At 50.6% G+C, this 24392-nt stretch overlaps 1 protein-coding gene across 1 annotated transcript in view; it reads left to right on the top strand.

The window, feature by feature from the left end:
- The window catches only part of DNAH8 (dynein axonemal heavy chain 8), a 13985216-nt gene that overhangs the window by 3547450 nt on the left and 10413374 nt on the right, over positions 1-24392 (top strand). Inside the window, exon 23 of the mRNA XM_085610239.1 lies at positions 1044-1156. Within this exon, the coding sequence (XP_085466365.1) occupies positions 1044-1156 (113 nt within the window). The remainder of the gene's footprint in view (positions 1-1043; positions 1157-24392) is intronic.

Raw genomic sequence — 24392 nt, 5'->3', positions numbered from 1 at the left:
TATTTAACAATGATTGAACTTTAGCCATATCACGCTGCATCAATTTGAGTGCATTCTGGGGCCTGAAGTTTGGATAGGGCCACGTGACCACTGGGACTTGAAATTATCACTGTGACTTTAAGATAATGAAACACTCACCTGTGAAAAAGGCAAGACGCCGAAACGCGTAGGTGGAGTAAAGTGTCTGGAAATAAGACAAAGTTGGGTTCTGTGGCTTTGTTGTGAAATTCGGCAGGAGGGGTTTTGTGGAAATATATATATATATATATCACGAGACTTCAAATCAGCTAAGGATGACTTTATGCCAGATCTACAGACAGGCGCTCAGCTCTGCACTGAGCTGTTCCAGCTCTTCAAGGTACAGTCCATGCTTCCTCTTAAATTTTCCTGGTTTGTAATGCACAGTGCCATGAAGGAGATATTCTGGAATACAGCCAACTAATAGTGCAACCACAAGGCTTTCTGTGAACGATTAGTGGGGGGTAACATTCAGATTGTCCTACAATCACACTGTCATATCTAGTTAGAATACATTGCAGACAAGCAGGGCATAGGTTGGGTTTAAGGGCAGTGGAGAGTGAGATCAATGTGGATTGCTAGGAGTACTAACTGGCATGAAATTCAATATTTGGTAAAATAACCAACATTCTCAAAGACTTTAAAAAAGATAGGGGTGCAAGAGAGAGAATTTTCATCTGTGCGCATGGAAAAATCCAACAGAGACCTCACTGTACCCGACTGAGATCACCTGGAACCAATGATTAACTAGAAAGTACATTTATTGGGAGGGTGTAAGAGCCAAAAAAGCCATTAAAGTTTTGCCTCTGCTGATGTGATTTTTGCAGGTGTAGACACATTTTGCTGTTGCTTTAATCATAATTTAGGATGGTCTGATTACTCACATGCCTGAACCACAATTTTGAATGACATTATGCTGCTAAGTTACTGTAAAAGTTTATATTAAAATATGATTTATTCTTACACGTCTTAAATATTATATTTCATTAACTCTACTGATATGTATTTTGTTTTCTTATTTTTAGAAATTAAACACGTGGGATTTGCTACTGAGACTAGAGATTCGAGTATAAGTGGTCCCACTTCTGGTCTGAGTGAAATATCCAAACTGAGTGAGAAGGATGATGAATTTAAAAAGGTAATTGTTTAAGGATCAGTAAACAATCTATTAATTAATGCAGAAGACCCTATTTTTTTTAAATTGGCAGATATAAATTGTACCATTCTGCTAGCTACTTCTAACGGCTGTTTCCACACCTTTAGAATATCCCAGATGCCAGACTGGAACTGGAAAACTCTCCTAGCCATGACTCTGGTACGCTGCTAGGTGTGCTGTGTGGCTCTGCAGTGACCTCACACCACAAGTAACAAAGGAGAGCTACATACTGGTACCACCCCACCACCTCAGTTCCTTTCTTTCAGCTTCCTTGGATGCAGGTCTGGAGCTCTGCTCCTAACTTTGTCAGCTTTCTTGTGTCTCCCTAAAGAATTTCAGACAGTTTGCTAGGGACGATGTCTCCCTCCAAAACACCAGGATTCACGAAGTGCCACCAGTGCTGGAAGTAAATGTCATTCACAAGCCTTCATGATGTGTTTTTTCTGGTGCCTGAGCTATGATCACAAGGCTAGATAATGAAAAACATTTCGACATAGACTACAATGAGCGCTATGGAAAGTCTTCCAATGTCCAGCTGGACAGAGGAACATTTATTCAGAACAATGCACAGGGATTAAACAGAGTAAAGGAAGCAACAAAGGGTTAAACATGGGCACAATCCTGTACCGAGCTTAAAAGGAAAGGAATTGAAAAGGAATTTGAAAAAATGAAAAGAAGACAAAATAGTAGGCAAGAACTTTGGGAGCAAATGGTGGCTTACAGTACAAAACATTCTTAAGTAAGCTCAAACCAACAGTGACCACAATATAATTTACACAATGGATAAATTGCGGTGCTGTTAGAAAAGTCGACGTTTCGATCCCTAGCTCCTAATACAATGGGATCATCTTTTCAGGACTAGATAATAAACAGTTGCCTGCTATAATTTAGACGCCTTGAATAAGGGTGTAAGGATGCCTGCCGGCTTCCTGAGACTCCTTTGAGCTCCCGTTTTACCAGCAGCCATTGCCCGTTGCTTCACTCCCTGCGCCAATCTCGCAGACGCTTCGCCTAGCCAGACACCGAAGTTCGATATCTACCAGACCAGGATCCTTACACCCTTATTCAAGGCGTCTAAATTATAGCAGGCAACTGTTTATTATCTAGTCCTGAAGATGATTCCATTGTATTAGGAGCTAGGGATCGAAACGTCGACTTTTCTAACAGCACCGCAATTTATCCATTGTGTAAATTATATTGTGGTCACTGTTGGTTTGAGCTTACTTAAGATTGTTCTGTACTGTAAGCCACCATTTGCTCCCAAAGTTCTTGCCTACTATTTTGTCTTCTTTTCATTTTTTCAAATTCCTTTTCAATTCCTTTTTCTTTTAAGCTCGGTACAGGATTGTGCCCATGTTTAACCCTTTGTTGCTTCCTTTACTCTGTTTAATCCCTGTGCATTGTTCTGAATAAATGTTCCTCTGTCCGGCTGGACATTGGAAGACTTTCCATAGCGCTCATTGTAGTCTATGTCGAAATGTTTTTCATTATCTATCCTTATGCTAAGGACCTTTGTTCTTCAAAATAAGTAATCACCCGAGGTCCTTATGCTACCTGATCGGGTTCCCTTGTTAATTATACTGTGAGCTATGATCACAACACAAAGTGGTGTGCGAAATGGGCCCTCAGGCACCCAAAGGTGAGTGGGAAGTGAAGATCTACATTGCCAAACCTAAGAACAGTTTATACTTGAAGCAGCAATCCTGTTCCTGCTACAAGCTGCAGGCTGTTTCTGTTCCCAGGTGAATCCTGTCTGAAGACCCACTCATGGTCAAGGTCTTTGGGTAAGTCAAAGTCAATAATGCACCATAACCCCTTCCCTCCACTCAAAATCAGACGAGAAGTTGCAGGCATGGCACTCCAAGAGCTTCATGTTTTCATTGTCCTTCAGCTTTGATGCGGTTCCACAGATAATTCTGGCATGCCCTGAGTACCACAGGCCACTTTTGGCCCTGCTGCAGGTTTAGACCTTTAGGGAGTCCATGCTGTTGATTTTCAAGATGACACTTTTTCCTCTGGAGTGCCATTGGTGCCATAGATCCGCAGGAGCCTCTAGTCGGACTTCTGCCAGTGGGCCCTCATCTGATCCTGACTGACCCTTTAGGATACATAGCTGGGCCCCTACCAATGCCAGTCCAGCTCTCAAGAGCAGTTTCAAGGTCCAAGCTGGTCTTGTACATGCAGACACTGCAATCAACTTCACCAGCATCTGTTCTGGAGGAGATTTCGACACCAGAGTCAGAGCAGCTGTTTGACCACGCCAAGTCTATCGCCTAATGAAATGACCAAAGTGTAGCTAGTAGCGATTGAACTATACCCTCAGCTTCTTCCACATTGCCAATATTACAAGAGTTTGGAGGCCCTTTTTTGGCTCCACTTCTGATGTAGTCCAGGGCATGAAAAATTATGAGAAGAGTGATGTTTCTTCAAGATCCTCCTCTAAAACACCTCCAAAAAGACCCTTGATGACTCCCCACGTCATTCATCTCAGCAACCACCAAAAAAGACTCTTAAAAAGTCTTCAAGAGGTCACCAGAAATATGGTGCCCCTTCTAACCTTCACCTCCGAATTCAACAGGACAAAAGGCAAATGTCTGCCTAAAAATACCTTCAGAAACCGGCTTCAGAACCTCTGATGGTTAAATACACTTTCAGAAAGCCGACCTCAGCTCCATCGAGGAAGAGCTCGTTGATGACAACCTTAACAACGAGAAAATTCTCCTCAGGTACTGTTTCAGTAACGTTGACGATGTCCACCGTCACAGTGTCGTCGGCAGCTATCTTCTCGTGACCGTCATCATCGATGACAAGTCAAGCTCCATTATCATTGGTACAGATTTCTGTGTCTTCCAAGTTGTCGTTGATGAAGCGTCCATCTATGACATATCTCTCGTCGGTGGCGATGCCCTTATTGACGCCTGTCCCCGCGTCGATGGCTGATCTTCCGTATACGACCTCGTCTGCCATCCTGTCAACGGATTCATCTACAGTGGATATCTCGTCGACGGCGATCACAATGTCCACAACCTTATCGTCGACGGTGGCCCCATTTTCATTGAAAACGCAACTTTTTTTTTTTTTTACTTTATTTATTGATTATATGAGGGCAGACACAACATTACAGCAATGACAGGGATCTCACAGCATAAACACAGAAAAATTACATATACCCGCATCAGGGAGTTTGGAGGCCTTTAAACAGAACATACTGACACTTACATGAACATGTCCTCATTTGCGAAACGTCATTTGGGAGGCAGCGTAAAACGGGACCTCTAGTGCCGCAGCTCCTTCACAGTGGGTATTACAAGGCCGACCACAGCAGATATGCTCACCATGGGTTAGAAGTATAGCATGCATATAAACATATCAAAGTCAGGAAATTACAATTAGCGGTGACACATGAAAAATACATCATACCATACAGCGTGACACGGTGCCATAAGGCCATCAAACAGGAATCTAGCACAATTATAAGGACAAGTAACCAATGAGTAGAGAGCAGCCATGAACCTGTGTACATCAGGAGAAAGTGGTCCATCGTCACATACCCAGTATATGCGTGCAATTTGCAGCAGCGCAACTTGGTGTAAAGGGAGATGAGAGGGGAGAATTGACAAATGCGGGACATAGAGGTGCGGGAATTAGCCTTGGCCCTGAGCGTTCTCCTCTCGGGAGCAACAGAGTGTCCAGCGGGGTACCGTAAATTAGGAAGCCAGCAAATAACCTACAGTGCGTGTATGTCACTAATCAATCAATCAATCATAGTATTTGTAAAGCGTGCTACTCACCCGTGAGGGTCTCAAGGCGCTGAGAGTGGGGTGGGGGAGTTTCGCTACTGCTCGAAGAGCCAGGTCTTGAGGAGTCTTCTTTAGGCGAGTAGATCTTCGGTCTGCCGTAGGTGGGTAGGTAGGGTGTTCCAGGTCTTGGCGACGAGGTAGGAGAAGGATCTGCCGCCTGAGGTTGTTCGTTGGATGCGGGGGACGGCAGCGAGGGCGAGGCTGGTGGAGCGGAGCTGGCGGGTGGGGGTGTGGAAGCTGAGTCTGCTGTTCAGGTAGGCTGGTGCGGTGTCGTGGAGTGCTTTGTGTGCGTGGGTGAGGAGTTTGAAGGTGATCCTCTTGTCGACGGGGAGCCAGCGTAGGTTTGTCAGGTGGGGGGTGATGTGGCTGCGGCGGGGGACGTTGACGATCAGTCGGGCGGAGGCATTTTGGATGCGCTGTAGTCGTTGTAGGTGTTTGGCTGGGATTCCGGCGTAGAGTGCGTTGCCGTAGTCCAGCCTGCTGCTGACGAGGGCCTGTGTCACCGTTCTTCTTGTTTCGGTCGGGATCCACTTGTAGATCCTGCGAAGGGTGTTATAGCAGGAGGAGGAGACGGCGTTGACCTGTTTGGACATGGAGACGGAGGAGTCGAGGATGAATCCTAGATTGCGTGCGTGGTCGGTGGGTGTCAGTGCTGTCCTCAGAGTGGTCCGCCACCAGGTGTCGTCCCAGGCCAAGGGGTTGGGTCCGCGGATGAGGACCTCCGTCTTGTCCGAGTTCAGTTTCAGCCTGCTGCTCCTCATCCAGTCAGCGATGGCCTTCATTCCGTCGTGGATGTTGGTTTTGGCAGTGTGTGGGTCCTTGGTGTGGGAGAGGATGAGCTGAGTGTTGTCGGCGTAGGAGATGATGTTGAGGTTGTGGTGGCGGGCCACTTGTGCGAGGGGGGCCATGTAGATGTTGAACAGCGTTGGGCTGAGGGAGGAGCCCTGGGGGACGCCGCAGATGATGTCGGCTTTGGATCGAAAGGGTGGGAGGTGGACGCTCTGGGATCTGCCGGAGAGGAAGGATGTGGTCCAGTCGAGTGCCTTCTCTTGGATACCGGCTTCTTGGAGGCGTGTTTTTAGAGTGCGATGGCAGACCGTGTCGAAGGCGGCCGAGAGGTCCAGGAGGATGAGGGTTGATGTTTCGCCATTGTCTAATTGGCGCCTGATGTCGTCTGTGGTGGCGATGAGGGCAGTCTCGGTGCTGTGGTTTTGTCTGAATCCGGAAAGGGACGGGTCCAGGATGTTGTCTTCGAGATGGCGGGTCAGTTGCATGTTGACGATTTTCTCGATGACCTTCGCCGGAAACAGGAGCAGGGAGATGGGCCGGAAGCTCTTGAGGTCCTTGGGGTCCGCCTTGGGCTTCTTGAGGAGGGTGTTGATTTTGGCGTGCTTCCAGCTTTCCGGCAATGTCGCTGTTTCGAAGGAGATGTTGATGACCTTCCGTAGTTGGGGGGCGATGGCTGCAACTGCCTTGTTGAATATGTGGTGTGGGCACGGGTCTGTCAGGGATCCTGAGTGGATGGAGTTCATGACCTTGCGTGTCTCGTCGTCGCTGACGTTGGACCAGGAGGTAAGGCGGTTGGCGTTGTTGGTGTTCGGAGGAGGGGTGGAGTCTGGCGTGGTCGGGTCAGTCGTGGTGTTAAAACTGTCGTGGATGTCAGCGATCTTGCGGTGGAAAGAAGAAGGCCAGTGAGTCGCACAGTTCCTGTGAGGGCAGGATGTCGTTGGTGTTGGCACTGGGGTTGGATAGTTCTTTAACGATGCGGAAGAGCTCTTTGCTGTCGTGTGCGTTGTTATCCAGGTGGTATTTGAAGGAGGACCTCTTGGCTGATCTGATGAGGTGGTGGTGTCTGCAGGTGGCGTCCTTGTGGGCTGCGTGGTTGTCCGGTGTACGTTCGTGGAGCCATTTCTTCTCCAGTTTCCGGCATGCGCGCTTGGAGGCCAGGAACTCATCGGTGAACCAGGTGGCTTTCTTGCTGGCGTGGCTGTTGGAGGGTTTCTTCAGTGGGGCAAGGGTGTTGGCACAGTCGTCGATCCACTGTCTGAGGTTGCGGGCTGCGGCCTCTGGGTTGGTGGGGTCGGTGGGTGGGTTCTGGGAGAGGGTGGTGAGCAGCTGGTCTTCGGTGACTTTGCTCCAGCTGTGGCGAGGCAGCTGTTGGGTGCGGTGGTGCGTGGTTGGTTTTTTGAAGGTGAAGTGAATGCAGCAGTGGTCGGTCCAGTGGGGTTCGGTGGTGTGGTCGAAGGCGACGTGGGTGCTTGTGGAGAAGACGGCGTCCAGCGTGTGGCCGGCGGCGTGGGTGGGTGCAGTGATGAGTTGTCTGAGGCCGAGGTTGGCGAGGTTGCCGATCAGCGTGGTGGAGTTGATGTCGTTGTTGTTCTCGAGGTGGAAGTTCAGGTCCCTGAGGAGGATGTAGTCTGTGGAGGCGAGTGTGTGGGTGCTGGCGAGGTCAGCGATGGAGTCGCTGAACTGGGCCCGGGGTGTCTGTAGACAAGCGTTCCTCTGAGGGTGGTGTTGGGGTCGGTGTGGATCCGAAAGCGCAGGTGTACGGCGGGGTTGAGGGTGTCGTCTGCGTGGGTGGTGACCTTGAGGGTGGACTTGTGGACAATGGCAATTCCTCCTCCCATGCCGTTGGCGCGGTCCCATCGGGTGATCTTGTAGCCGTCTGGGATGGCAATGGCAATGTCTGGTGCAGAGGAGTCGTTCCACCACGTCTCGGTCAGGAAGGCTACGTCCGGGGCAGTGGCGTCGAGCAGGTCCCAGAGCTCGATGGCATGTCTGCGTGCGGAGCGGGTGTTGAGGAGTATGCAGCGGAGGTGGTTGGGTCTGGTCCTTGATGGTTTGGTGGTTCTGTCACAGGTGAAGCGTTTCGGGGTGGCCTGGTTGCAGCGTTGGTCTCGGCCGGTGTTGAGAGCGTGGAGGGAGTCGGCGTCGTAGCTGACGCTGGGTATGGTGCAGTGGGGTGCGCGGGGTCCAGGGGTGCGGGGCGCGGTCCAGGCGCGGACGGGCGCAGACGAGCTTGCCTCTGGCACGCTTCCGGCGCGGCCGCGCAGCGTCCTGCATTAAGAAGGGGTGGAGGGAGGGAGGAGCAGCTGGGAGGCGGGTGGCGGGAAGCGAATGGGAGAGGAGGGGGGCGGGGCAGCAGGGGACGCAGAGGCGGGAAAGGAATGCGGGGAGTGGGCGGCGAAGAACTTAAGGCACAGCACAAAGGAAACAGGCAACAAAAACACAGGCAACAGTTATTTAAGCAGCGCACAGAAAAACAGGCAACAAATACAGGCAACAGTGACTAAAGCAGCGCACAGGGAAAACAGGCAACAAATACAATACAAATACAGGAAACAGGCAGCAGATCAGACCGCCCACCACTGGGCCACCGGGGATGAGGTGCAGGCGGGAGCCTGCGGGTGGAGGAGGGCCTCGAACTCCCAGCAGCAGCGAGGGGCAGCAGACAGAGGACACAGCACAAGCAGGGAACGCTGGGGCAGTGGGGGGAGCGTCCTGGCCTGAGAACAGGTCAAGGTTCGCCTAATGGGATGTTGCAGTAAGTATGCCTGGGGTGGGCCCCAGATGTTGCGCGGGCGGGAAGAGCGTGGAAGCAGTTCAGAGTATGTGTAAAGTTGATCTTACCAAAAGATCATATCAGAAAGCCAATCCTTAAACTTGGGTGCCCTGCCTCCTCCCCACCTACAGGCTATTCTCCGCTTAGCGATAGCCAGGCTAAAAGAAACAAATTTACGACATAAAGCAGGAATATGCTCAGTATACCCCAGCAGGGCCACCAGGGGGGACCTGGGTACGGGTGTTAGGACCATAGCATCCAAAAGCCTCAAGAACATGACTTCAATAAGTGTAGGCGTCCGAACAGTCCCAAGCCAGATGCAGGAAGTCCGCATTTTCCATCCCACACCTTTCGCACCCGTTCCGTGTCCCGCAACCCAAATTTATGAAGCTTAACAGGGGTGTGGTAGCTGCGATGCAAAAATCTGTAATGAATCAGCCGAAGCCGGCTGTTAGAGGAAATATGCTCTGTCTGCTTGCAACAGAACAGCCATTGTTCGTCAGTAATATTTTGTTCCAATTCCAGCGCCCATTTAGCTTACGCTGCACTCGGAGGATACTCTACATCCCTATAGAGTGCATGGTAGAGAGTGGACACCAGGTGTGACACAGAGGGAGCCCGGAGAACATGATGTAGAGAGGCCAGCGTCGCAGGTTTAGAAGGGTAAGATGAGGTGCAGGCCTGTATGCCGTGCCGGAGTCGAGCGTACAAAAATGTTTCCATGGAGGACGGCGGCGGATCAGAGCACAGTTGTGGGAGTGTGTGGAATGTACCATGAATATACAGGTCTCCCCAGCAGTGTAGCTTCCGTGTGCGCTCTACCTTCCTAAAGATGCCCTCCTGTAGCAGGGAGATATCTGGATGATACGTGAGCAGAAGGAGGGGGGAGTATAAGCAAGGGGCTTGCATATGGTCACGGATATGGGACCAGGCCACGATCGTACAATCCACTGAGGAGGGACAGCGCACTGAGGGGAAACGCAGGCCAGGATAGCGCCACTCAGCGGGACGGGGTCAGCTAGCCAATGCTCTGTCACGACATGGGGGGTATAGTGAGGCTGGTGGAACCAATTATGAGCAAAGGGTGCCTGAGTGCAGAGGTAGTAGTTGGGTATATCGAAACCTCCTTGGGAATAGGGCCTCATGAGGGTATCCCATTGTATATGTGGCTGCTTGCCCCCCCAGACCAGGAGTATCAATTCCGAGTGCAATGAGGTGAAAAAATGTCGTCCAGGATCATAAGGAATATTAATAAAAAGGTATAAAAATTTAGGGAGGATCACCATTTTTATAAGGGACACCCGTCCGGCCATGGACAGTGGAAGGGCGATCCACCGAGTACTGCAATTCCAGTGCACATCCATAGTTTGTTATCATTAACTCCTCACGATCTGCCAATATACGGATACCTAAATATTTAACATCGGTATCACACCATTTGAGTGGATAGTCCGTATCAAAGGGGGAAACAGCACTAGTCAAAGGAAATATCAGTGACTTGGTCCAGTTTATTCGAATACCAGAATAACCTCCGAATTTAATAAATTCCCGTAGTAGGGAGATAAGATTCTGATGCGGGTCCTTAACATACAAAGTGACATCATCCGCATATAGCAAAATGAGAATAGGTTGTAACAAGCATCGAAGGCCCAGATGACTGTAATGTTGTCGAATTTTCGCTGCTAGGGGTTCCATAATTAAGGCGAACAGGAGGGGAGATAGCGGACAACCCTGTTGTGTACCGCGGGATGAAGAAAAGGAGGAGGAGGCATGACCGTTAACTAAGACACTAGCAGTGGGGGCAGTGTACAGTAAGCGGATCCACGAAACGAAACCTACTGGTAGGCCCATATTCTGCAAGATGGTGAAGAGGTAGTCCCATTCCACAGAATCAAACGCCTTGGAGGCATCTAGGAACACTGCTGCCAAATGCAGTCTCGGGTCAACCTCCTGCAAAATAGAAAACAGCGTTCTTAGATTATGAGACGTGGCTCTTCCTGGGATAAACCCAGACTGGTCTGGGAGCACCAGCTTATCCATAAGAAGGCGAAGACGATTGGCTAGTAACTTGGCCAGGATTTTTGTGTCTGTATTGATAAGAGAGAGCGGCCTATAAGATTCGCATTGATCTGCCAGCTTACCGGGTTTTAATAACGACTTGATCAACGCTTCCCTCATCGTGGCCGGCAGGGTCTGCGCCTTCTGGGCCTCAAGTAAAACCTCTTTCAGAACAGGGAGTAGATGATCTATATAGGCTTTGTAAAAATCAATGGGCAGGCCATCTGAGCCTGGAGCCTTTCCTGATGCCATTTGCATTACGGCCTCGCGTATTTCATTGTCCTCAAAGGGTGGCGCTAGAAATGCACACTGTGAGTCCCCCAGCCAGCCGAGAGCTATATCTTGCAAGTAGGGAGCAAAATCTGGAGGTGAAGAGTGTTGCGAGCAGTACAAGTCTTTGTAATATTTGATAAAAGACGTTGAGTATGCTGAGGCTGTCTCTGTGTCTAGTTCCGTCGCCGTCCACCACATCCAACACATAATTAGAGAATCGAGGCTGTTTAATGGTATTCGCCAATACCCGCCCAGGCCTCTCACCCTCCCCGTATCTACGAGCGGTATTTACCTCGAAACTTCAGCTCTCGAGACGCAGTATCAACATAATCAGTACGTTTTTCGCAAAGGGTGGCCCGCTGAGTGGTGGAATCGACACCCCACATATTAATCTCCAGTTGCTTTATCTCCAGTTTCAAACCACGCAGTCTATTTCTAATGTGACAAAGAACTCCAAAACTTTTTGAAATACACACGCCCCTGACCGTAAGCTTGAAGGCCTCCCAGAATATGCCCATGTCATCAACAGTACCCTTATTTCTAGCCAAGAAATCAGCCACCTCCTCCCCCAGCTGAGCATGAAACACCGCATTGTGGAGTGCCTCAGGGATGAGTCTCCAAAAACGAGGAGTGGCAATAGAGTTCGGGGGTAGCAGTTCCAGGTATACCGGTGCATGGTCAGAGTGTGTACGGGCCAAATGCGCTACACTACGAATCCAAGGTGTCACTCCTTGAGAACAGATCCAGTAGTCCAGCCGGGACCATGTGGAGTGACCCGCTGTATAGAAGGTGCCCTCCTTAGTAGCGGGATGTACAAACCGCCACGTATCCACAAGCCCATGGTCCTGCCAGAGTCTTTCGAGTATTGGTATAGTGATGGGGGAGGGGATTAGAACGATCCATTGAGGGGCAGAGAGCAGTGTTAAAACCCCCACCCCATATGATATGTTTGGAGCCTATTTTTATTATTTGACCCCAGAGAGCAGTGAAATAGCCAGGATCGTCCGTGTTAGGACCATAACTACAAACAAGCGTAACAGACTGCGTAGCCAGCGTACCCCAGAGTATACAGCAACGTCCAGCGGAGTCACTATAGGCTCCCCCCACAATGAATGGTGTATTTTTCTTGATGAGTATGAGTGTGCCACGGGAGTATATGGAGTAGGACGAATAAATGCATGCAGAGGCCCATTTATTACCAAAGAAGGGAGGGCGCCTAGGATCCATGTGCGTTTCCTGTAGCATGGCTATCTGGATGTGATGCCTATCGAGGTACGCTAATATCTGCTGGCGCTTGCGAGGGTCACGAAGTTCCATGTAAGCAATCTAAGGCAAGAAGAGTCAGCGTGCGTCATCTGTGCGGGCATGTCAAGGAAATGTGGTGATGCTGTGAGTGTCGCGGAAATACATGGTCAAGTGTGAAGACCAGATTCTGTGCAGCTGTATGTGTCCAACAAACGTGGAAACAGGTAAAACAAATTCCAACCCATACCCTTCTGCTTGCAGCAAAACACTGAGATAGAAAGGCCGTACAGGGATACAGAACCACCCTTCCCACCCCCACCCACAACGGCACCCCAAACGAGCCGGCATAGCGTAGTCCAGCCAAAAAGGTAAACGATGCCCGGCGGTCCGATACGACCGACTGCGGCCAGCATGAGGATGGCGTAACGTGACAAAAAACAACACAAAAGAAGAGCCAACAACATAGGGGATTTCCCATAGAAGGGCGCCAGGGGACAGTACTCCCTTCCCGGGCCTAACTCTAACCACAACACAGTCCCTAGGCGTCACCCCAGGGCCGGAAAGAGTGGCGCTTAAAGAGAAGGGTGCTTGGCAAAGTGGCTATTCATTCATCTGCACAGCCTACGGCAGGTAATGCAAACATACCAGCTGGGCCTCAGTGAAGAGAAGGGTGCCCAAGGGTACTTATCTGGACAAATGTCTGTTCAAGGACGGCGGACCGCCGAATGGTAAAAGAATAAACAAAAAGACGGTACCAAAGCAGAATCTCAGTTATTAACAATGGCCCCACAAACAGTAAACACGAATGGTAGAACACTGAGCAATACATGTTAGGAGGCAGCCCAACGCAGAATCAATCAAACGGTGGAGAAGAAGATCTGGATGAGCCTCCCTGCTGGGGGGAGCGCCTCGAGATAGTTTTTAGGAAGTCCTCGACTTGCTGTGGATTAGTGCAGAAGACCTGCTTCCCGTTGTGTGTAATCCAGAGCCGTGCAGGGTATAAAAGAGCATATTCAATCTGAGCATTCCGAAGTTTTTGCTTAACGGCGATGAACTTCCGGCGCGCATCCTGCACCGACAGGGTGAAGTACGGATAGATTGTGAATGCATTACCTTCAAACTGCAGCGGTTTCAGTTCACATGCTTTCTGTAATGCCACATCACGATCTCGGTAGTTGAGGAGGCGAGCAATGATGGGACGAGGAGCATCCCCGGTGGGGGGACGTGGGCCCAGGGAGCGGTGCGCCCGCTCAACCACCAAGTGCTGCGAAAAGGAGTCCTCACCAAAGACGCTCTTCAGAAGACGTTCAATGTATACCTCCATGCGTCCTGTATTTGTGCTCTCGGGAATGCCTAGGATGCGAACGTTGTTGCGGCAGCTCCTGGCTTCGATGTCCTCGTTCTTAGCCGCAATAACTTTGAGGAGTTTATCCATCTGAGCAACCTGAGATTGCATCCGAGTAGTGACGTCTTCATTCTCCGAGATGCGTCTTTCCGCCTCTTTTAGCTGCCCATCATGCTTGTCGACCTTGTGCACCAAGAAGTCAAGCCTAGTGTTCATGGTATCCATTTTCCCTGATAAGTCCGTCAGGCTGTGTTGAACTGCCAGGAGCAGTGTTTTAACATCATCCTCCGCGGAGGGCGGAGTGGGTTGCGTGGGATCCATAGTGTCAGGCTCTGCCCCGGCGGAAGTGGACCCCGTCGCCGTTTTTTTTGCCTCGAAATTCAGAAGGGGCTGGCGTCTATCAGGCTTCCCCATCCCAGCCAACAGCTATGCCTGCAACCCCGCAGCGTGCAGGGAGCCACCGGGATGCACAGGATAATGAGGCGACGAAACCGTACAGAGGGGCGACAGCTGGAGTCAGTCACTAAGCATGAGATCCGATCTGAGCCAACAGGGCAGTAATAAGGTGTCCGTAAAGTAACACAACTCACATTCACACGTCAACGCAGACCACCCCCCCAGCAGAGCCTGCAAGGGGGACCAGGGGCGGTCAGACAGGCCCTGGGCACAATGGATGGGCCCTCCGGGTGCAGCGTGACAATAAACGATGCTAGGAGGAGTAGTGCAGATGAGGATCAGCTGCCAAAGCTCTGATGGGGCACACGTCAGGAAAGCGCCAGCAGCGTGGCCAGCAGGGACACCACAACAAAGCCCTACAAAGGCCGTAGCCCAATGTGCAGCAACCACCATAAAAGACCACGGGGGGAGGGGCCATAGGATCCACGCCAGCAGACCACAGGGAACCAGTTCAGTTCAGGGAGTGTCACCTAGCAAACGGGCCGCAGGAGTCACAATGTGGATGGTACTGTAGACAGTGTCAAATGCCCTCAATCTTAGCGCCGCAAGACACCATCCAGCACCCAAAGGGCCGCCCACGCTGCTCCTCCGCGGCACAGAAGGCAATGGCACAGAAGGCAATGGCCGGTACGGCAGGGGGCCAATAGAGACAGGCAGATTAATGAGCCACAGCCGCAAGCTAATCGGAGTGGAACAGGGGAGTAAGGCGCGCCGCTGTGTGCCGGCCCCCCAGCCTCTCCGATGGCAGAGACGGCTGCAGACCTCCGCAGACGAGTGTCCGAGCGGCAGACTCCAATGCCGCGATGATCAGCAGGGGTACAATACGGAGCAGCAGGGCGCAGCACGGGTCCACCAGCAGTGAAGAGGCCCCCCTCGGAGTGGGTCCGCAAGCCGGTATGGTGGGAAACGGGTGGAGAAGATGCGCGCCCCGGATTACTAGCACTCCGGCATCCAGGGGAAAGGCAGGTCTCCGCAGGCGGGGAAGAGCAGCGGCAGCATGAGAGGCAGCAGCGACAGGCAGGAAACCGCAAGGCCGCAGCCCAGACCCGCCAACGGTAATAAGGCCTACCTCCTCGTGGCAAGCTGCGATCCTCGCATAGTGAGCACAGCCAGAGACGGGCACCAGGAGGCAGATCCAGAGGAGCTCCGCCGACAACTCCACCTCACAGCAGAAGCCAGTCAGCCCCGAGATCCGCAATTTCGGGCCCAGTGGTAGCAGAGCAGGTAAGCAGCAGCTAGAGATAACTGTGCATGACACCACAGCAGTACAGATAAGGATAAATTGCGTATATGTTCACCAAGCTTCCTGAGCCTCACAGGTGTGCGGCCATCTTGGATTTGCGCCACCTAGCGCCCCCCATTGAAAATGCAACTTTTTTCCACTGACGGGTCATTGCCAATGATGGCTGTCCCGTCCACAATCCATTCAGAAGTACCAGTGGATAAGCTTTGTTGACGCTCATCAAGAACTTCTACATCAAGGAGAGAAAATGTGGTTTTTCACCAGAAGTTAAAGCAAGAAAATGCTAATTCCATCTTTGACATCACAAAGTAGAGTGCAATCTTTGTTGTCAACACATCTGTTGGCTGATGATCAGGACTATGAGGCTGATGGCCTCTTTGAGGCAGCTCAAAGCCCGTCAGAGTTTATCGTGAGGTATCACTTGGACTCAAATAACCAGGATTACTATGGCCAACAATATTATTGCTTGGACCAATGCCATCAGCAAGAATTTCAACAAGATATGGTGTGCCTTCGCTCCACTCTCGTAATGAATTTAAGATCTCTGTTGGCGGATTACAAAAATAAATTTCCACCCGCATCACATTCTCCTCCAACATCTTTGGTGCAAAGGCAACCTCCACCTTGCCCTCAGTGCACAGCTCCAATTTTTCACCACTCTTCTCTAGAAGTGCCTTTACAGCAGCTATCATCCAGTGAAGAGGAGAAAAAACGAGAAGAATGTGAAATACAACAGCAACATGGCAAATGGGACATCTACATAATTCCTCCACCAACGTCACCATCTCCGCTCCAAACGGACTTACCTCCAGAAGACTTAGGGGGTTTCCATAACCTACTAGAGAGAGCGGCCAATGTCTGCACATCAACAGGACAGATTTCCTTTATGATTTTAAGGAGTCTTTCAGGTAGTCAGTCAGATCCATGCCCATTATCGATTATACTTGGGACCAAGGTTTGAAACTTCTGCGGAATCCAGTGACACTGCCTCCAATGCTACCAAGACTGGATGAAAAGTATAGAGCTCTGGATGACATCCCTGCTTGCCTCACGGGTCATCCAAGACCAGACTCAGTGATCTCACAAGCGGCGCAATGTAGATAGATAAAAAACTCTTTGCACCTTTATCAGCGCCCCAGATAAGGAGGGCAGAAGGCTTGATAACATAGGCAAGCGCTTCGACAGTGTTGGCACTGAGGGTCAGAGCCTCTAATTCCCTGGCGGTATTGGGCTGTTACAATAGGCAAATGTGGTCAGATATTGCTGCATATATCGATAACCTTCAGCAGACGTCAGAGAAGATATTGCTGGAGGGCGAATGCTTTGCCTTAGAAATTCCTTCATCGCTTCCACTGGTTTTCGACAACCAGCCAGAGCGGTAGTTTTAAGGCTTATTGGATGGCTGAAAGCAACATCATTCAGGCCTAAAGTCCAGACCAAGATATTAGATCTGCTTTATGATGGGGAGGAGCTCTTTGGGAAACACATTGATAACGCATTGCAAGCAATTAAAAAGGATGCAGAAACTGCTAAGTGCCTTTTCGTGGTGCATGGGGAAAGGGACACCTATCCTGCAGAAGAGGTTACCAGCAGTATCGGTATCCAGCTTACGCTTCCTCCAACCAACAATAAAAGCCACAATTTTCCCAGTGCCAACCACCTATGACTGCCTACAACAAGTCCTCTTTCAGTGGAAAAACAGGGCAACAGAGGCAAAGAAGCTAACCGTCACCAATGACTTTCTCGCTACTGCCGGCTGCCACTTCTCCCATTCCATCCAAAGTAAGAGGGGAAATTTTGCATTATGTCCAAAACTGGAAACAGATCACCATAGATCGATGGGTTGAAGACCTAATTCAATTTGGTAATTCTCTGGAATTCATAGAATCCCCACCCCGATGTCACCGCAACCTCTTGTTCAGAAGCATTTACACCTACTAAAGTAAGAGGTTGTTACCATGATACAGAAAGGAGCTATAGAAAGCATTCCATTTCATCAGAGGGAGAAAGGTTTTTACTTTGTTTCTTCTTGGTTTGCAAGAAGTCAAAGAAGTGGAGACAAATTTTGAACTTGAGAAGTCTCAACAAATTACTCAAGAAACAGTTGATCCTCATCATCACCCTCCAGGGCGTGTTACATCTTCTGTGTTGTCTAACGTGAGATACTGGAAGTACCGAATAATGCATCGATGGGGGGATTTCCCTCCGAGTAGGTACTACTTGTTCTCTCTTTAAATAGAAGGCGACTCGGTTCCGTCAGTATCGACGGTGGACCGGTGTGAGGAGTCGCAGTGGCGTGAGTCTTTGGAGTAGTAAGTAACTAACGGATGTATGGCACGCTACTTGCAATTCACTGACGGTGTTTTCCATTAGGGCTTGGTCAGCTCATTTTGTACGCCAGCGTATACTCAACATAAGTATGATTAATTTGTGCAAAAGTGGTTGGATTACTATTGTTGAATCAGAACGAGTCTATGCAACATAAAATAATTGTTGAATAATTGCTGTAATATCTATTCTAAAGGAACTTGAACTGGGAATAACGGGACCTTCTTTTTCCACATTTTTCCCTGGCTGTTCGGGATATAGAGTGTGACTACAAGACCACGGTCCCACAACCGTCCCGGGTTTGGAGAATTACTAATAAACCCTTGTAAGTTTTTCGGAGATAAGAAGTTTATACCCCCGCAGTTTGGGTTCGGAAGCAGAGATAAGCGTGTCTGTTTATAACTATAACGTTACTTTCGGGTATTCCCGAGTGAATTATTTTTGGTGTATAATTTCTCTTTTACCTCACTGGGATCATGGTTGCCCTTTTGGTATTGGTGAAACAGTAGTAAGGCAGTGATGTAACCCTCTGGTTGTGTTGGGTGAGATGATAGATTCACTAGTGTATTAGTGTGGGGTTCCCCCTCCCCGGGCAGCGTAAATAAGGACTTTAGACCAGTGACGTTTGAGAGGCTTCTTTAATGTTAACGCTTGACAAGGGTTTTTGAGCTTTTGTTCAGTCCTCCAGGGGGTGCTGGTTTGCTAGGGTCCTGGCCTTTTCTCCCGCTTTTGTCGGTCTTCAAGGTTCCCTCCCGCTTTGCCTGGTTACGTCACCGGTGTGTAGGTAGGCTCGGCACATAGAACAAAAAAAAGAAAGGGAGTCCTCTCAGGTTTCAGGGAACAATCTGTCAGTCATGGGGCAGGGTCTGTGAGGGACACCGCAAAAAGGAAGGAGCGTGCGTTTAAAAAAAAGTTCCAACACCAAAGAGTAGTACAAAAAGGGTGGTAACCGTAGATGAACCGTCCGCGGTCTACCACGAGGTGTCCCCCGCTTTAGCCCAAACCCGTTTTCCCCGACCCAGGATACGACTTCGTACCTGTTGTAGCCAGGAACCTCCGGGTCCCTGGCAGGGCGCAGCGCGGTTCTCGCCTCCTGGCTCACTCTCAGCTTCTTCTGCAGCTCCCGGGTCTCGTCTCTCGCTCTCGGTGGTCCGGTCTCCGTACTCCTGCTCCGTCGCTTCTCCTCGCTTCTTCGGTCTCCCCACAGCTTCCGCATCTGCGTCCTTTCTCCGGATGGTTAGCCAATCCGGTGCGCCGTCGTCACAGGGGGCGTGTCTCTCCTCTGCCGGGGAAGCCCACTTCTGAAAGGGCCAGCGCTCTTCTTTCTCCTCCGGTGATGTCAGCGTGGATCCTCTTAGGTCCTCCGGGGACTGTGGGGCACAAGAGGGAGGTGACACAGGTAAGTCCGGGGTTGGGCGGCGTGGGAAATGAGGCACCTCCCGACACACACCCCCCCATGCATAGTCCCGGTCGGGGATATAGGGAACCCTGGAGAGCAAGTCAGCATTGGCATTGGAAGAACCTTTCCGATGGAGGACGTCAAATACAAACGGTTGGAGGGAGAGGAACCACCGCATAACTCGAGGATTGTTGGACTTGTTACGGCTCATCCATACGAGAGGTGCGTGGTCGGTGTACAAAGTGAACCGCCGACCCTCCAAAGAATACCGCAACTTCTCCACAGCCCATTTAACAGCGAGGCATTCCTTTTAGATTATGGGATAATATCGCTCCCGGGGAAACAGTTTCCTACTGATAAACAGAATGGGCTTTTCGCCGTTCCCCTCCGTTAACTGTGAAAGAACGGCCCCTATGCCGGAGTCAGAGGCGTCCGTCTGGAGGATGAAGGGAAGCCCAAAGTCAGGAGAGACAAGCACTGGGTGGTTTGTAATGGCCTGTTTCAGCCGGGAGACTGCCTCTAGGACTTGGGGTGTTGGATGTTGCATGTTCCGGTCAGAAACTGACTTTTTCAACAGTTCGGTTAGAGGAGCCGCGATCTCTGAGTATTGGGGTATGAAGCGTCTGTAGTACCCCAAGAGGCCCAAAAAAGCCCTGACTCCTCGTTTAGTGGTTGGGATGGGGGTCTCCCTGATGGCCTTAACTTTTTCGGTTTGTGGTTCGATGCAGGCTTTTCCGAGCAGATAACCCAGGTATCGTACCTGGTGAAAAGCTGCAAAGGACTTTCTGGCGTTAATGTGGAGTCCCGCTGTCCGTAGTTCCTGGAGTACTTGTCGGCAATGATCTAGATGGGATGGCCAAGAGGAACTGAAGATCACAATATCGTCTAGCTATGCCGAGGAGTAGTCTGTATGGGATCGGAGAACGATATTCATTAACCTCTGAAAGGTGGCTGGGGCACCGTGCAAGCCAAAGGGTAAAACCGTAAATTCGAAAAGACCGTCAGGGGTGGAGAAAGCTGTTTTTTTCTGATCGCACTCCCTGAGGGGCACCTGCCAATACCCTTTCGTTAAGTCCAGGGTGGTTATGTATTTAGCCTTTCCCAACCTTTCTATTAATTCATCCACACGTGGTAAAGGATAGGCCTCTAGGGAGGAGATGGCGTTGATTTTTCTGAAGTCAATACAGAACCTGATGGTTCCATCGGGCTTAGGGACTAAGACTATAGGGGAGGACCAGTCGCTTTGGGAGGGTCGGATCACCCCCATCTGTAGCATCTTCTGAATCTCCGAGGACACGGCCGGTCTCCGGGCCGCCGGGATACGGTAGGGTCTTTGTTTTATAGGTTCTCCAGGTCGAGTGTCTATACGATGTTCCACCAGGCTGGTTTTGCCAGGAGTATCTGAAAAGAGATCCTGAAAGGAACAAAGGAGGTCCAGAAAGTCCTGGTTTTCCTGAACGGACAATTCGGGATTCACTGTCAGGTCCTCTAGGGTGCAGGGGGAGCATGGTTCTGGTTGTGATAAGTGGATGCTTTTTGGGGGGGGGCCTAACCATTTTTTTAGGAGGTTGATATGATAGGTCTGAGTTGTGCGGTCACTCATTTGTAGTCTATAGGTGGTGTTTCCGATGGTCTCTATGATCCTATACGGTCCCTTCCAGCCCCTTTTACCCTTGCTCAGGGTTGAGGGGAGTGAAACCAAAACCCAATCATTCACTTGGAGAGTACGTAGCTTGGTGCCTTTGTCGTACTGTTTCTTTTGTTGGCCCTGGGCTTTCTCGAGATTCCGGTGGGCTAACTCTCTTAGTTTACCCAGGGTGGATCGCAGATGCCTAGCGTACTCCAGGAGAGTCTGGGTATTATCCTCTTCCACTTCCCAGGTTTCCTTTGTCATTTCCAGCAGCGTACGAGGTTGTCTGCCGTAGAGTAGTTCGAACGAGGAACACCCTAGGCTACTTTGTACCTGCCCTCTAATGACAAAGAGTGCCAGAGGCAGTAGGCGTGCCCAGGACTTCCCTTCGCTCTCCAGCATCTTTTTGAGGGTCAATTTTAGATTGCCGTTGTACCTCTCAACCAATCCGTCTGTTTGAGGATGGTATACGGAGGTTTTCAAATGTTTTATGTTCATGAGTTTGCACACCTGGGCCATGAGTGAGGACACAAAGGGGGTACCCTGATCGGTGAGGATTTGTAAGGGAAAGCCCACCCGGGAGAAATAGTCCATGAGTTTGTCTGCTATGGCTGTGGAGGTAGTGCTCCGGAGGGGAAAGGCTTCCGGGGACCGGGTGCAATAGTCCACCAAGACCAATACATGTCGAAACCCCTGGGACGTGCGGGGTAAAGGCCCTATGATATCCATACCTACCCTTTCAAAGGGTTGTCCCACGATCGGTAGGGGCTGGAGGGGGGCTCGTGGGGGCTGGTATGGATTCTTGAGCTGACAGACCGGACAGCTCTGGCAATAGGACTTAATTTCCACATAGATACAGGGCCAATAGAAGTGCCGTAGTATATTGTCGGTGGTTTTCTGGGCTCCCATATGGCCGGCCAGCAGATGACTATGCGCAAAAAACAGGACCTGTTCTCTGAAAGGCTTAGGGACCAGGACTTGTGAGGGACCCTGGGCATGAGGGACGCGGTATAAGAGTCCCTTTTGGATGGAAAAACCGGGGTAGGTTCCCCTCCGCTGTGCAGGGGGCTTTTTGGCCTCCTGCCAGGCGTAAAGGAGCGTAGGATCATTAATTTGGGCCAAATGGAAATTCCGGTCAATAGCCCATAGCTCCTGGGCCAAGAGACCGGGAACTGGATTGATCGGGGTTTCTGTGGTCTTCCAGAAGAGGGACAAAAACTCCGGGTTGTCCGTACCCAGGATGAGATCCTCTGGAAGAGTGTCTAATAACCCTACGGTGACATAGCTGGAACCTGTTGTCCCGGGACAAGAAAGGGGTACCCGGGCGGTGGGATAACATCGCACATCCCCATGAATGCACCTAATAGCTACCTGCCCACCCGGGACCCTTTGGTTGGGGAGACAAAACAGCTTTTAATCATGGACTGTCTACACCCCGAATCTAACAAGGCTGCCACGGTGAATGTATTTACCCGGAGACTTACATAGTAGGCCGCTCCCATCTCGGTGGAATACAACATGTTGCGGGGTCCGTACCTAACATCCATCGGTTCCTCTACTTTCTTTCATGGACAAACCCGTGCGATATGCCCCCACTCGCCACACTCGAAACACTGTGGTTGTCGCGGGATCAGGGGTTCTGGCCGAAGTGCCCTGACCTTTTCCGGTTCCTTGATGGGGCGGAGAGGTCTACGGGGCAAAGTGGAGGGACGTAGACCTTTCTCGGGTTCCCAGGTTAGAGGACGAGGCTGCGCTCTGACATATGATGTGGCCATTTCCACGGCCCTGTCTATGGTGAGTCCGGCATGTTGACGAAGCCAACTCTGGGTGGCAAAAGGCAACGCCTCCAAAAATTGCTCCAATATGACGGCGTTCATGATCTCGATTTTTGTAAGATCGTTCGGCCGTAGCCACTTTCCTCGGCCATCTTCAGTTTTAGATACAAGGTTTTAGGGGTGTCGCCGGTGGCGCCCTTTTCGCGACAGAATCGTAGTCTATACGCTTCGGCGTCCATTCCTAAATGTTCCAGTATCACCGCCTCATTGGCCAACTGGTAGGCGGCTTGGGCTTCCCCGGACAGCAAGGGTGCCAGGAAGAAAGGCCACTTCTCTTTGGGCCAACCCGCCGCTCTAGCTGCACGTTCAAAGTTAACGAGGAATGCATCGGGATCCTCACCGGGGACATACTTTTGTAACGAGACTGTGGGAAAGGCACTGGAGGAGCGGATAGGCGCTTGTTCAACTGGACCAGAGGGCATCTCGTCAACAACACGGGACAGCGCATCCAGTTGCGCCTTCATCTGGTCCTTGAACGTGTCTCTGTCGGCCTGGGCACTGGTCAACTGTCGTTCTACAGCCCATTCTAATTTACGCTGCCCTTCTACCAGGTGCTGAATGAGTGCTTCCATCAGGTGTCCTAGTCCTGCGCTCTTATGCCCGCATTCTCCACCAAATTTTGGGGTTCCCCCTCCCCGGGCAACGTAAATAAGGACTTTAGACCAGTGACGTTTGAGAGGCTCCTTTAAAGTTAACGCTTGACAAGGGTTTTTGAGCTTTTGTTCAGTCCTCCAGGGGGTGCTGGTTTGCTAGGGTCCTGGCCTTTTCTCCCGCTTTTGTCGGTCTTCAAGGTTCCCTCCCGCTTTGCCTGGTTACGTCACCGGTGTGGAGGTAGGCTCGGCACATAGAACAAAAAAAAGAAAGAGAGTCCTCTCAGGTTTCAGGGAACTATCTGTCAGTCATGGGGCAGGATTTGTGAGGGACACCGCAAAAAGGAAGGAGCGTGAGTTTAAAAAAAAGTTCCAACACCAAAGAGTAGTACAAAAAGGGTGGTAACCGTAGATGAACCGTCCGCGGTCTACCACGAGGTGTCCCCCGCTTTAGCCCAAACCCGTTTTCCCGGACCCAGGATACGACTTCGTACCTGTTGTAGCCAGGAACCTCCGGGTCCCTGGCAGGGCGCAGCGCGGTTCTCGCCTCCTAGCTCACTCTCAGCTTCTTCTGCAGCTCCCGGGTCTCGTCTCTCGCTCTCGGTGGTCCGGTCTCCGTACTCCTGCTCCGTCGCTTCTCCTCGCTTCTTTGGTCTCCCCACAGCTTCCGCATCTGCGTCCTTTCTCCGGATGGTTAGCCAATCCGGTGCGCCGTCGTCACAGGGGGCGTGTCTCTCCTCTGCCGGGGAAGCCCACTTCTGAAAGGGCCAGCGCTCTTCTTTCTCCTCCGGTGATGTCAGTGTGGATCCTCTTAGGTCCTCCGGGGACTGTGGGGCACAAGAGAGAGGTGACACAGGTAAGTCCGGGGTCGGGCGGCGTGGGAAATGAGGCACCTCCCGACAATTAGTTTAGAGGAAGCGATTAAAATGCATTTTTATGGAACTGAAAGCACGAGAGTAGAATGACACAAAATATTTGTTCCACCTTCTTTTACAGAAACTTTTTCTCTCTTGGAAATTACCCAGAACACTTGTTCCCAGCGATTTCGGCTGCCTGTCGATATAAGGTAAAAAAAAAAAACAATTAGGGGCACAGACCAGATAAAAAAGGGACCAACACCCTGATGAATGCCAGAACGACTCAGATGAGCGTGTAACAGTGGCTGGAACATGTTGGTTTACGCAGCAGGGATCTAGGGGTCCTTACCTCCCCTAATCTCCCCGAATTATTATTTTTTAATCCTACCAAGGGGTGACAGGAATAAAGAATGATGATTGTTCCCTCTTAGGTAGTTTTAAGTGTTTATGTCTGCACTTTGTGGTCCCTTCTTTCCTTACGTTTGTTCATATTATCCGTGTTTTCTGTTGACTTTGTTAGTCTTTCTGTTCATCCGTGTTTTCTGTTGACTTTGTTAGTCTTTCTGTTCTCTCACCACTATAAAACTTCATTTCTAA

The sequence above is a fragment of the Triturus cristatus genome, chromosome 6 (genome assembly GCF_964204655.1).
Source record: "Triturus cristatus chromosome 6, aTriCri1.1, whole genome shotgun sequence".
In the NCBI taxonomy this organism is placed as follows: domain Eukaryota; kingdom Metazoa; phylum Chordata; class Amphibia; order Caudata; family Salamandridae; genus Triturus; species Triturus cristatus.
The sequence above is the reverse complement of the archived record's forward strand: the minus strand, read 5'-3'. Positions and strand labels throughout refer to the sequence as shown.